Raw genomic sequence first — 14233 nt, 5'->3', positions numbered from 1 at the left:
ATTTATTAGCGCAAGATAAATTTTGATTATTAGTTATGTTTCCTAATTTCTTAAGGTTTAGAGTTTAGCATTTTAAATTTACTAGACCGTACGGATGCTTGGGTTTATGGACTCCTCTAATAAATTGATGCTACCTAGGCCTTCTGTACCCAACCCGATCCTCTCTCCACTATATGACTTACGTTTCCCAAACGTCTGGTCTTCAAAGGAAATCTGCTGAACCGAAACTGAAGCTCGTTTTGTGTTGCAGCGCAGCAGTAGTCACCCGCAGCAAGCACATCTTGCTCCTTATCTCCCGAACTAGGCTTCCGTACTACTACCTCTCTTCTAAAGTACAATTTATTTTAGCTTCTCTATATAATATATAGGTATATTTTGTTATGCATCTAGATGAAATACTATGTCTAGATGCATAGCAAAGTCCGTATTTCCATTATCAAAACGTAGAAGAATTTGATTTGCCTCAGTCCATCATCCAGTTAGTTAATCAGCACATGTCAAACTGGGAAAGCCCCAAGAATACCGAAGCAAGTGGCAGTTAGATCAACGCTAAACATTATACAGGTATACTAAAAAGTATTTGGCAGTATAAGCTTATCCAATCATCATCAGTGTCTTCCCTCCAATCATGTAAAATGCCCTAGCCAGTAACAGTAACCAATGTCAACCCTTTCCCTTGCATTTATTCTGAACTTATCCTTAACCGCCAAAAGTTCATCCCTTCCTTCCCGCCATCTCCTACCTCCCATCATCTCCCCGGCCGCCAGCTTCAGCCACACTCCTCCAACCAATGGCCGCATGACGTGATGTGTGCACCAGAGCCGCCTCACTACACCCGTGCCCTGTCGGCTAGCTATATATACTATCTCGTGTTCATGTGTCCAAGCTCGCACCATGATCCATCACGCAGTTGATCTGGACTGATCATGACAGCGCACACAGCAATGTTGAGGTGCCTCTTGCTTGCTGCAGTGCTGGTGCCAGCGCTGGAACTGGCTTCGGCGCGGGGCATCCCGTTCACGGAGGAGGACCTTGCGTCGGAGGAGAGCCTGCGCGGCCTCTACGAGCGCTGGCGCAGACACTACATGGTGGCACGGACAGGCCTGCAGGAGGACGATAAGGCTCGCCGGTTCAATGTGTTCAAGGAGAACGTGCGCTACATCCACGAGGCGAACAAGAAGGAACGGCCGTTCAGGCTTGCCTTGAACAAGTTCGCCGACATGACAACCGACGAGTTCCGGCGGACGTACGCTAGCTCCAGGATGCGACACTACCGTGCCCTCAGCGGAGGCCGGCGCGCCGAGGGGAGCTTCATGTACGCAGACGCCGGCAACCTGCCGCCGGCAGTGGACTGGCGTCAGCGGGGCGCGGTCACCGGCATCAAGGACCAGGGCCAATGCGGTAAGCACGTTGCTTAAGGCTGTTTGAATCGTCGCCTACTCACCTTGCGTGTGTCGACTGTCGACCAACACTTCTCTGAAAGAGCACACTGCTCTGTACTCGTTGAAGGGAGCTGCTGGGCGTTCTCGGCGGTCGCGGCGGTGGAGGGCATCAACAAGATCAGGACAGGGAAGCTGGTATCGCTATCGGAGCAGGAGCTCGTGGACTGTGACGACGGCGACAACCAAGGCTGCAACGGCGGGCTGATGGACTATGCGTTTCAGTACATCATTAGGAACAGAGGGATCACTACCGAGTCCAACTACCCCTATCTTGCCGAGCAGAGGGGGTGTAACAGGGCAAAGGTACTGTTAAAGCTGCGAATTTATCGAAGCAGACGTCCGATAAAAACAGATAAACATTATGTAGTTCACTGATCAATCCCAAAATATGATATAAAAAAACCCTTAGCTCATCCATAACAAAAAATTGCAAAATCATGCGAATCGATAATTGACCACATGGTAGCAGGATTAACTAATTTTGCACGGCGGAGCTCTAAATCTTTACCTATTTCTAAAGCACATAATATTTTCATCTTAATTTTTAGTTTGGTCCAATTTCTATCATCGATGTATAGGCCTTAGTCCATCCTGTATGCGAGTCGGACCAGCTCTCCGTCCACTATCCGATCACGTAGACCCCTACAAAGCAACGCACAGGCATATCTGCCTAATTTTTTACAATAGTAATACCCTTAGAATTAAAATTTTCATTTTTTATCTCATCAACCGTAATAACCTTAGTGCTTGAAGATGTAACATTAACCCAATGGATACATTTGAACATTACGTTGCAGGAACGCTCCCATGACGTGACAATAGATGGCTACGAGGATGTCCCTGCTAACAATGAAGATGCTTTACAGAAAGCCGTTGCAAACCAGCCAGTGGCTGTTGCAATCGACGCTAGCGGCCAAGATTTCCAGTTCTACTCAGAGGTAATTTGATGAAATGCAATATCAAAGGCACAAATTTTGTTTAAGCATTGAAAGCACACAGAGAAAAGCGCAAAAGTTTCCTTGTTTTATAGTGTCACATTTGAGAAGCATCCTATAGAACCTGACGATCATACTGAAAAAATTGTCAACTTATTATTATAATGAATTGATGGGAACTGTGTGAAAGATCATGGGCTTGGAAAAAATTGTACAATCTAAAATACCGACCCCAACCGCACTTATTTGCTTCGAGAAACAGTAATCCCAGTTTAGTGAGAATTTCACGCTCCATGCTGCTCTTATTGCTTAATGTCAGGGTGTCTTCACTGGAAGTTGTGGCACGGACCTTGACCACGGAGTTCCCGCTGTTGGGTATGGTACAACTCCAGATGGGACTAAATATTGGATAGTGAAGAACTCTTGGGGCGAGGACTGGGGTGAGAGGGGCTACATCAGAATGCAACGCGGTGTATCAGACTCAAATGGGCTGTGTGGCATCGCAATGGAGCCATCTTACCCGACTAAGTCTGCACCACATGGTACTATCATGGAAGGAAATCTCAAAGATAAGCTTTAGATGGACGGGCACGCATCGTTTCAATAAGCAACATGTTACCCAAGATATTGGACAAAATAAATATAATCACAGAAGTTAGACAAGTTGCTTGAAAGGAATTACTGAGTGTTTTGCAGACTTTCTGCTCCTAGCATACAAGAAACATTAACATTTCAAAGAAAAAAAAAGATACACAAAGTATAAAGTCTTAGATCGAAATGGCCACCGAGATTAGCATAATACCCTAGCTAGATTCTGTGTTCGGGTGGGTTGTCTCTTGCCGCATATGGTATATCTTGGATTTTTGAAGTGGTCCGTGCCTGCCTTATATAGTTCGAGGGTAGGGTAATAAGCTAATTGGATCTAACTGCTAGTCGGGTACAAGGCACCATACACTACAGGAAAATAGGCTATTTTCGTCGGCCAGAAGCCGACGAAAATAGGCCAAATGCCGACGAAAATAGCTATTTTCGTCGGCCCCCCGACGAAAATAGGCCGACGAAATAAAGTCGACGAAAATAGGCTTATTTTCGTCGGCTGCCGACGAAAATACACGTATTTTCGTCGGCCACGTGAGCCTACGAAAATAACACAGTATTTTCGTCGACCACAACAGCCGACGAAAATAGGTAAATATTTTCGTCGGCAATGAACAGTATTTTTGTCGGCCACCTGGCCGACGAAAATACTTGGGCTCCTGCAAAAAAAACAGCATTTATGCTGTTACGAAAGTCACTCATCCATGACATGCGGGGTCTGTGTTCAGCCTTTGTATCCTCAAAATTGCCTTCCAGAACTTGTTTCTTTTCAAATAGAAAGAACGGCTGCCATAGAGATCCAAGCAGTTAATTAGCAGCAGGATTTCAAATAGCAGCAGATTTCTTCCAGAAATCCAAGCAGTTAATTAACATAAAAATAGTCATCAATAACTAGAACATACCACAATATTCATACATCATCACACAATCATGAAATACATCTCATAAGTGCAATTATGAAATCCATAGTCTAATATATATGTCAAACAAATCTAACATCACAACTATAAACAAATCCATAGTCCTCGAGTACTCGTCGAACACTAATTATAAACTTGATTCTGCACCTTGCATTTCTTTTCACACACTGGTGTAGGATAAGCAGGTTCGCATCCAGGATGCTTGCAACCAACCTGATCGAAATATGGATCGCACTGCAAAAGAGTGTAATTGTTGGTCTTCTCTGTGTATATATCAATATGCGATGCTATGAATTTAAAATGAAATCATGTTTTTGAACTCAAAGGGAGTAACTGTTCTGGACTCAACAAAGAAACATGCTGTGCCTCTACCATGTAGGGAAAATTTTAAATTAAGCATGGACAATGGAGGATGACAATCTGCTTAAACTACCACCTTTGCTGTCTTGGGAGGAAAAGGGTTATCACAGTTGGATTACTAATGGAGCATTCAGGGGCAGTCAAGTTGTACAAAGTATGCTAATACCTCCTCTGTGACAACACCATTCTGAACAAAGTAGCGCCATGCCATGATAGGATAGCCTCCATCACAACCATCACCGCACATAAAACCGCAGAATGCCAGTAGGTCATTGACTGGTAGTGAAATGTTCTGCAAGGAAAAGAAACAATAGTTTATTCATGCAAGAAAAGGACCAACAATGCCAGTTTAAAAACAGTATGAGTATATCCATGGCGGTTATATTCAGTCACCATGTTCATATGAATGCAAAAACGATCTTGGAGGCACTCCACGGCACCAAATGCCCAACAGGAGCCACAATGACCCTATCATCATTCACCAAAGATGAAAAGGAGTACGTCAGTACATTCACCAGGGAACCAAAATCGATTTCAGGCTTAAAGGGCGTTAGCAGTGAGTTAATCAAGTAAACTTATCAAGTATGTTCCCAATTGTAGGAACTAGGAAGGAATTGGATCGAATTGAAACAGGAAGAAGAGCTCAGATCTTGGATGGGTACCTTGTTGCTTTTTTGCTGCTCCTTCTTCCCCGTGAATCCTGCTCATCCCCGGGGGGTGCGGGGGGCAGTGGGCGCGGGGTGCGAGGGCGGCGCGGGCAGCGGCGGCTGGCCGCGCGGGCGGCGGCGCTCGCGGGCGGTGGCGGCGGGGGCAGCCGGCGCGCGGGGGACGCAGGGGGGCAGCGCGGCGGGGGCGGCCGGGAGCGGGGCCGGCCGGGGCGCAGGGGGGCGCGCGGCGCGGTGGACCGCGCGGGCGGCGGGGGCAGCCGGGGCGAGGGGGCGGCGGGGCGCGGGAGTGCGCGCGGCGCGGCGGGGGCGGCGGCGGCGTGCGGGAGCGGCGGGGGCGGCGGGCGGCCGGGGCGAGGGGTCCGGGGGTGGGCGGGATCGAGTGGATAAGTGTGGCGGCTGGCGGCTGGGTTGCGTGGCGATTTATTAGGGCACAGGTAGTTTCGTCGGTCCAATGCGCCGAGGAAAATAAAGATGCTAATTTCGTGGGGCTGAATGGACCGACGAAAATAAGAAGCTTAATTTCGTGGGTCTGAGCAGGCCGATGAAAATAGGATCTTATTTTCATCGGCCTAGGTTAAGCCGACGAAAATAAGACATTTGTTTCGTCGGTCGTTTTTAGGCCGACGAAAATAAGGTAATTTCGTCGGTTTTCACAAACCGACGAAATAATTTACGTATTTTCGTCGGCTTAGCTCAAGCCGACGAAAATAAATTTGGCTGACGAAATTGATCTATTTTGGTGTAGTGATATCTAATCCGATTGCAACAGAATAGTCTTTCCTATCAGCCAACTAAAATCTATCTCATTGCTCATAGTCAACTCTTTGCTCTCTCCCAAGCTTCATGGTGACTAATAGCTAAATTTTTAGCTTTTTGTACGAAATCCAATGTTAACTTGATTTAGTATGTTTGTTCTTTGAAAGTAATTTAATCGTAAATTTTAAATAATAACATACACATTTTGGAGAATTTAAATGTATTTCTGCCTGTTTATTTAAATTATCTCGTATTTGAATTATATAACTTAATTCTTGAAACAAGAAAAATATGAAATAAAGATTTTAGTAAATTATAATGTGGAAAAGTAAAGTTATCCATATGTAACTATTCATACCTTCACGGAGGTGTTGAGGAGGGATCCAATATCTTCCGTGCGATGGGAATAGCTGGAATCGTATTGCCCATTGCAGCCCATCAATGAGACTGTCATGGGCCCAGCATACAATCGCATGCAACTGTAGCAGGAACACGCTGCACTGGACAGCAGCAGGAAAACACGGCACCGCTTGAGAACACAACATCCAACGGCCATGGCCGGTGTTAGGTTTCTTTTTCATTTTATTTTTTCTAGTTTGTATCAATGATTCATTATTTTTTTCTAAATATTTATCCACAAGTATGTTAAAAGTATCAAACGTTCAAACTAGTATAATGCTAAATATTTATCCACAAGTATATTAAATGTATCAAACATTCAAACTAGTATAATCAATATTTTAAACTACTAGTATCAATATTTATTCAAACTTAGTTCAACAATTCGAATAAACTAATTAAACATTTATGTGAAAATGTTGAAGTTGTCAATCGAAATTGTTGAACATGTATATTCAAGATGTTGAAGCAGCACTATATTTCCATTGTTGATTTCTCAAAACAAAATTGGAAAATCAAAATATATTCATACATTGAATCTTTTTTTGTTGCATAAATTCTAAGTAGCACAAAGGTTCAAATGGAATCCAAAGCGCATATACGGTTTGAAAAAAACTGAAATCAAATATTCAAATCCAAAAAGAATCCATCCAACCAGTCATCCATCATGGCGAACCATTTCTCCCCTCGAACCAGCGAATGATGAACCAGCTCTCCCGCTCCGCTTTAATCCCATCCATTTATAGGCACCGCAGACGTCTCAAATAATGGAAGGTAATGGAAGGTGTGATAGAAAAAAAAAACTTTCAAAAGATGTGTAGGATCTCCGGGCTGCTTCGGCCTCAAGCGTGGCGATGAACCGAGCGGCCCAGCTCCGTTCATGCAGCAACAACAGCAGCGGGCAGCAGGCCCGGCGGTAGCTGCGGCTCTAGCGGCGGCCTGCATGCAGCGCTCGACCGCCAGCCAGCTGAATCAGACCAGGAGTGGACGCGGACGAGTCAGCCTGCTGCCACATGGGCCAGCAACTGGACCAAAAGGTCTGTAGCCTTGCTGCACGTATCGATGGTGTGTGTGAGACAGAGCAGCATGTGTCTACTGCCTAGTCCAAAAGTTAGGGGACAATGGTACCTTTGAGCTTTGTAAAAAAAATTTCAAAATAACCACTACACCACGACACCGCAACAGCAACGGACGGACCGTCGTTATAAGCCGTTATACCGACGGACAGTCCGTCGGTAAAAACTTTTACCGACAGACAACTCCCGTCAGTGCTAGTCCCGTCGGTAAAAGTTTTTACCGACGGACTGTACTTATACCGACGGACCATCCGTTAGAATAGCATTTACCGACGGACTATGCGTAACTAGTTATACCGACAGACGCTTTGATGTTAAAAGTTTCTTTACCGACGGACCGTCCAACGCGATAATTCCAATTTTAAAAAAATAAAAGCTCATTTAATTGCAATTTAAATGGTACATTGAGAATATTCATTCATCAGGTCTCAACATAATTCCAGACAAGCCATTAGCAAGCCAACAAAAAAGCCAAGATAATTTACATCGGTGAATATATATAGGACATCATCCATATTAAGATAACAGCTAACAGTTCATATATCTATGGTTCAGCTGTATAGCCATTAGCATTTGTTGTACAAAAGATATCATATTAAGAGGTTTAACCTTCCATCAAAATCACACATGAGACAAGTTGCTGTGATTCCTCAGTGGTGTCATCACAGCCCCAAAAGATCCACTGAAATCACCTCAGCCTCCAACAAACGATCTGGCACAAGTATTGGCTTGATGTTGGTAATTTTGCTACTTTTACCATGTCAACTAGTTAATTAGCAGCGCCTTGTGATTCCTACAAATAAAGATCAATACGGAATAATAATCAGCCCGATTCTAATTAATGAGTGAACATGAAGAAATAATCATGATCGAACAATAGAGTAGATCAATTAGGAAATAATCTAGACCATGAGAAGGTTTTGATGCCCTATCGTCGCAAACCTTTAGCTGTCACATGCAAAATCAGTTAGGAAATGCTGGTTACTCCTCACAAATCAAAGAAACAAAGGAAAAATAAAGCCCAATTAATTATTACCCTCTTGTATGGCCATGCAATTGACATCATGTCTGCATCAGCCATAGTTTCCATATCATCATAAGGGCGAGGCAGCATTGCATCTCTTTTGAGCACCACATTCACAATAACTTCACAAAATTGCTTCCCAAGAGGCTGACCTCCTAATATGGTGTTTGGATTAGTTGAAATGACAACACCCCTAGCTACAGCTTGTGATCTCAGCATAGCATATAGTATGACAGTCTTTCCAACCTGTTTTGGATGATGCAATTATTTGAAAAGGGTGATGGATGACCCGCTGGAAAATGACAAGTAGAAATTTTGCTGCAGGACAAGAAACTTACAAGGGAATCATGTGCATAGCGATGGCCATCATCAACACATGGTTGGGATGCCTTGTTCATGGCAGGCACTAATGGAGCTGTTGCATGCTTTTGGATAAGCAACTTCTCCCCATCAGAAAGGTCATAATCTTCATTGTCTGTGCAATTACCTGCTTCAGCTCTAGAATTATTTTGATGTGACTCATCTGCAGCTTCTTCAGGCCTCGGATTCTACAATGAGATAGTTTAACAAGATGGAGGAATATGTTACAACACAATAGTCAACTTATAGCAATGGCTGCAAACACATGCTGAATTCAGATTGCTTGTCGAAATGGAACACCCTTACCACTTGGTGTCGTGAAGTAGAACCATGTTGTGAGTTGGATTCATGATTTTGCCTTTCTCGTGCCAGCCTTTCCTCAAGCATTTGCTCCTCTAATTCCTTAACACGTTGTTGTAGGGCTGCTCTCTCACTTTCAGCTTTTTCACGAGCAAGAACTTCCATTTGAATCCTTGTTGGCACGTATGACTTCAACTCCGGCGTACCAATATCTTAGGGAGTTGGTCCTACGCCCAATACACGAACACATCCTTTTGGCTCCTTTAATCCGCAAACAATAGCGTATGCATCGCCTTGCTGAATTGTTCTGTCTACCAACTCAGGATAGACTTCAAGAATGTCTTTAATTTCATCCTGTACACATGAAAGCAATATCTCATTTGTGGATGAAGCAATGTCGGAGGCTGACTTTTTTCATGTACAGAACTTACAATTTTTGGTGCTGCCTGCTTTGAAGGAACCCCATTTTTTCTTGTATGTGTTTTGACAAAGACTTCATCTCTTCTAGCCGGACGCCCAAGTTCCTCACCCTATAATGATTTTACTACTTAGCAGAAATCACAATGCTCAAAAATACTATCATGAATAATTAATGTGAGTGCTATGTTACATTACCAGTTTATGCCTAGTAGAAGCATGGCTAACGCTGCCAGATGTATGAAGGAGCTGCAACTTTGCACGGCATGCTTTTGCCCGTTCCGTGCGAGCCTATGATAGGAATTGTAAAAATTTACATACATTTTGAAGAATACAAGATCCATTTGCAAGTTATGAGACAAAGATTATTCACATGTTACTTACTTTAGATTCATCAGACCTCCAAAAGTTAATAAGATATTTCCAATCATTAGGATTTACTCTTCCACCATTTCTTCCCATCAGCTCCTTGTCTGTTAATGTCTCATCAAAAAACTTCTCTTTTAATTCTGCCTTAAACCCCTTCCATTTTAATCCACATGTAGTCATAAACCACTTGAAAGCAGCATCACCAATATCATAGACTTCCTAATTTGTGATGAAAAAAATCAGCAGAACATCATGAAAGAAAGGAGTGCAATAAGATGCTACTATGGCAGCTAACAATTTAGTACAATATGGGAAAAATTCAGAGCCATATATTGCTGCTACCTTTATATTTTCCCATACTTCCAACTTCTTTTTTGCATCAACAAGCCTCCAATCATCACACCCAAGTGGTAGTGTCCTTCTCACCTGAATCCCAATAGCACCAGCAAGCCTCCTAGAATTTTCCCCAACCGGCTGTCCATATTCATTGAGCATTATTTTAATTTTAGGCATGTGAGGTGTTCTGGAAAATATATCATCCAATCTACTGATACCCCTGCCTTTCTTCTTTTGTGGTTCCAGATCTGTAAATATAAGTTTTAAACAAATGGAAACATAATTTCATAGGCTGCTATTTAAGATGCAATAAGATGAAACAATAGAAGTTACAGGACCTTCATTGTCACATAAGAAATCTCCATTTGTTTCATGGTCTAGATCATGAGAAATCTGCTCGTCTACAGTCTCAATATTGTTTCTTCGTGACCTTGATCGTAAATTATGACCTTCAGTTGCTGCATCACTTGTTTGGTCAATTTTCTGGAAGAAAAAATATAAGTGTGAATTAGTTGTCTAGAAAAAAAACATGATGATCATAGGTTCAAGATTAAGTGAATAGGCTAACCTTTCTTCTTTTGCTAGGTTGCCTAGGGGGCACCAAGGTGTTCATATGAGGAATTTTTAGAGATTCCAGCCTTTTCTTAATTTCTGCCATGTTTGCAATTCTTTGCTGCTCATGCTCAGGAATGGAAGAATCCTGATTATTTCTTCTTACGCTTGACATTTTTCCTCCTACAAAAGATTTGAAACATATTAGCAAACTGAATGAACACTATTTTCGAAGTAATCAGTAACAAAATATAGCAGCCACGTTATTCAACAAACAAGACTTACTTCTTAGTGTTTTTCCTAGACTTTTTAGGGTCAACAATTATACTATCTATATCAGCCCGAACAGCAGGGACAACCCCGTTAATAATATCCACAGTCACATTGCCTTTTAGGTCCTGCAATGGCACAACCAGTCCATTACCATTATCTAGGTGCTCACTCTCTAAATTATCCATATCATAAAAATCCCTTGGTTTTGACTGAAGAACAGCGGCCCACTCAGTATCTATTGGATCAGGAACATAGAAGACTTGAACTGCCTGTGAAGCAAGAATAAAAGGTTCATCTGAAATTTTTTCGCCTGTATTGAATAAATACCTAAAATTGACACTGGTAACCCCGAACTGATCGGTTTTCACCCATTTGTCCTGCACACGATTGTCAACCCAATCACACTTGAAAAGAACCACATTTCCTTTGTGTTGATAGTTCAGTTCAACAATCTCCTTTATAATACCATAGTAAGTCTTGTTTCCTAGTATGATGTTATCCTTATTGCCCCTTTCAAAGCATTCTGACTCAGCAATCAGAGCAACCCCACTATTTTGAACAGACCTACCATCATCATAAGATTTTGTATGGAAATCAAATCCATTTAGTGTGTAGCTACTATACTTTCGTGCGGTCATCATTGGTGCCTTAGCTAAAATTTGTATCTCATCTGATGCTTCCTCACCTATTTCTTCCACCTGTGATTATAAAATACTACTGTTAAGGTAGCTATGATGTTCATCTCAAATAATGTGTGCCGTCTTCCTAGTTACTTACATGCGACCTAAGCCACTCATGAAAGGATTCATGCTGCATGCGGTTGATGTCTCGTTTGTTTCGAAGACCAATTGAAGATAGATATTGATCATGCTTGCTGCAATGGTAATTTTATAACTTTACCATGAAGAGAAAACTAAAATATGATTTTAAATAAATGAGATAACTTACTCCAAGTATGGTCCTATATTGGCATAGTTGAACAAAACATATCTATGTGCTTGCAGCCATGTCTTGTAGTCTAAGCTCACCGTACACTTTCCAGCCAAACCCCGACCAAAACTGTGAAAGAAAGTAGTTGTACTGCAGTTCTCTACTTGCTGCCTGTCATCATTTCTAACTTGTCGACTAAATTGAGTCTCACTATGTAAATAGCGAGCACAAAGGGTAAGGCTCTCATAAAACAAATGCCCCTCCATAATTGATCCCTCAGGATGACTTTTCGTATGAACATCACCCTTACACCTCATCAAAAACCTGTACGCATATAATAAGCTCAAAATGTTGTAAAATAATATGTACAATTGTTTTTTTTACTACAATTCAGCATGCCTAAGGGGAATTACCTCTCAACAGGCCACATGCTACGAAAATGTACAGGACCAGCAATTTTTGCTTGGGCAGGAAGATGAACCATCAAGTGTACCATGACGTCAAAGAAAGATGGAAGAAATATAGCCTCAAGAAGGCTCAAGGTTTCAGCTATATCAGCCTCTAAACTCTCCATATCAGTTATTCGAATAACTGGTGAGCAAATTTTCTTGAAGAAGTTACTAACACGAATCACTGCAGCACTGACTATTTCTGGTAATATTTTCCTCACAGCAAGTGGCATTAAGTGTTGTAGAACAATGTGGCTCTCATGACTCTTCAGCCCAAACACCTTTCTTTCATTGACATGAACATTGTGTCGTATATTAGATGCGTAACCAGCAGGGAACTTTACCCCTTTAAGTACTTCACAAAATAATTTCTTCTCATTAGGACTCATTGTGTATGGTGCAGGTGGTAAATAAAGTTGGCCATCAACATCAATAGGGTGAAGATCACTTCTAATACCTAGAGCTTGAAGGTCCAATCGAGAATTCAAATTGTCCTTAGATTTCCCATCGGTGCCCAGAAATGTATTAACAAAGTTCTCATCCACATTTTTTCCTATGTGCATGACATCAAAATTATGTCGCAGCATCAATTCTTTCCAATAGGGAAGTATGAACCAAATAGATCTTCTTTTAAAAATTACTAATGGCTCCCCCTCCTTGCGTCTCTTGCTTGCTGGTTTCTTTCCAGATGGATCCTTCCCAAAAACTGTAACAATATCTTTTGTACACTCTAAAATTTCCTCACCGGAAAGTGGAGTAGGTGCTGGCCTAAGTTCAGTTGAACCAAATTTATCAACATCAAACCTAAATGGATGATTTTCATGCAAGAACCTACGATGACCCATATAGCAAGTCTTGGTACCATTACTAAGTCGAAATGAACATGTATGGTAGTGGCAATCAGGACATGCTGCTTCACCAGATGTTACACAACCTGATGCATAGCCTAGACCTGGAAAATCAGTGATTGTCCACAATATTGCAGCACGCAGCTGGAAGAACTCCCTCTTGGAAGAATCATAAGTTCTGACTCCATTTTCAAACATATCTAGCAAATCATAGACAAGGGGCTGAAAATAAACATCCATATCACTACCAGGAGCGTGCCGTCCAGGAATCAACAAAGAGAGGATGAAGTTTGATTGCTTCATGCACATTGAAGGTGGAAAGTTGTATGGAATACAGATACCAGGCCAAATGCTGTAGCTAACATTCATGCCCCTATATGGATTAAAACCATCGGTGGCAAATGCTAAACGGATATTGCGGCTGTCTGAAGCAAATAGTTGATGTTTATCATCAAAGTCTTTCCACAGAGGAGAATCAGCTGGATGCCTAAGTAAATCATCCTTTGTTCGCCCCTCATCATGCCATCTTGTTAGCTTTGCTATTTTGGAAGTCAGGAACAATCTTTGGAGCCTTTTCTTTATTGGAAAGTAGCGGAGAACCTTGCTAGGAACCTTATATACATGTTTCCCATCTAGACTCTTCCTAACTGATTTCCACCTTGAAACCTTACATTTTGGACATGAATCTGAATCTACATGGTCCTTCCAATACAGGATGCAATCATTTTGACAAGCATGAATACTAATGTACCCAAGTCCTATGGATTTAATCAATTTCTTAACCTCATAGTAGTTTCTAGGTAGAGATGAAGCCCCAGGTAATGCATCATTGAGTAGATCAAGTAATAGGTCAAAACTTTTATCGGTCCATCCTCCATGAAGTTTGATATGAAGCAATCTAATGAGGAAACGAAGCTTTGTATAATTCTTGCATGTAGGGTACAGCTCTTGACTATTTGCTTCTACCAACTTATGAATCTTTCGTAGATCATCACTAGGTTGCGGAATAGAAGTGTTGTCTTCAAAATCCCCTCTATCATCTAATCCACAAGCTAGGTCTCTAAGCAATTCAGATATTTCATCTTCTTCACTAGACTCATTGTCACTATTCCCATGATTCACATTAGAGGTGTTTGCTTCTCCATGTAAGTTCCATGTTGTGTACCCTTTTACAAACCCATCACATATCAAGTGCTCACGTACATCACTTGCATCTCTCCAA

At 42.1% G+C, this 14233-nt stretch overlaps 1 protein-coding gene and 1 long non-coding RNA gene across 2 annotated transcripts; one reads left to right on the top strand and one right to left on the bottom strand.

Moving 5' to 3' along the window:
• The first annotated feature begins 926 nt into the window (after positions 1 to 926).
• LOC112902784 (thiol protease SEN102-like) lies at positions 927 to 2957 on the top strand. Its single transcript, XM_025971960.1, has 4 exons — positions 927 to 1401; positions 1510 to 1745; positions 2240 to 2380; positions 2697 to 2957. Exons 1-4 carry the CDS (start codon positions 927 to 929, stop codon positions 2955 to 2957), a joined length of 1113 nt encoding a protein of 370 aa, XP_025827745.1.
• Positions 2958 to 4033: 1076 nt separating this feature from the next.
• LOC112902785 lies at positions 4034 to 4740 on the bottom strand. The gene is made up of 3 exons (XR_003230670.1): positions 4648 to 4740; positions 4421 to 4546; positions 4034 to 4128 (listed from the first exon to the last, which is right to left on the bottom strand). It is a non-coding gene; the product is annotated as an uncharacterized LOC112902785 (long non-coding RNA).
• Between the last annotated feature and the right edge of the window lie 9493 nt (positions 4741 to 14233).

This window comes from Panicum hallii, chromosome 8 (genome assembly GCF_002211085.1).
Source record: "Panicum hallii strain FIL2 chromosome 8, PHallii_v3.1, whole genome shotgun sequence".
NCBI lineage: Eukaryota > Viridiplantae > Streptophyta > Magnoliopsida > Poales > Poaceae > Panicum > Panicum hallii.
This window is presented reverse-complemented; position numbering and strand designations above follow the sequence as displayed.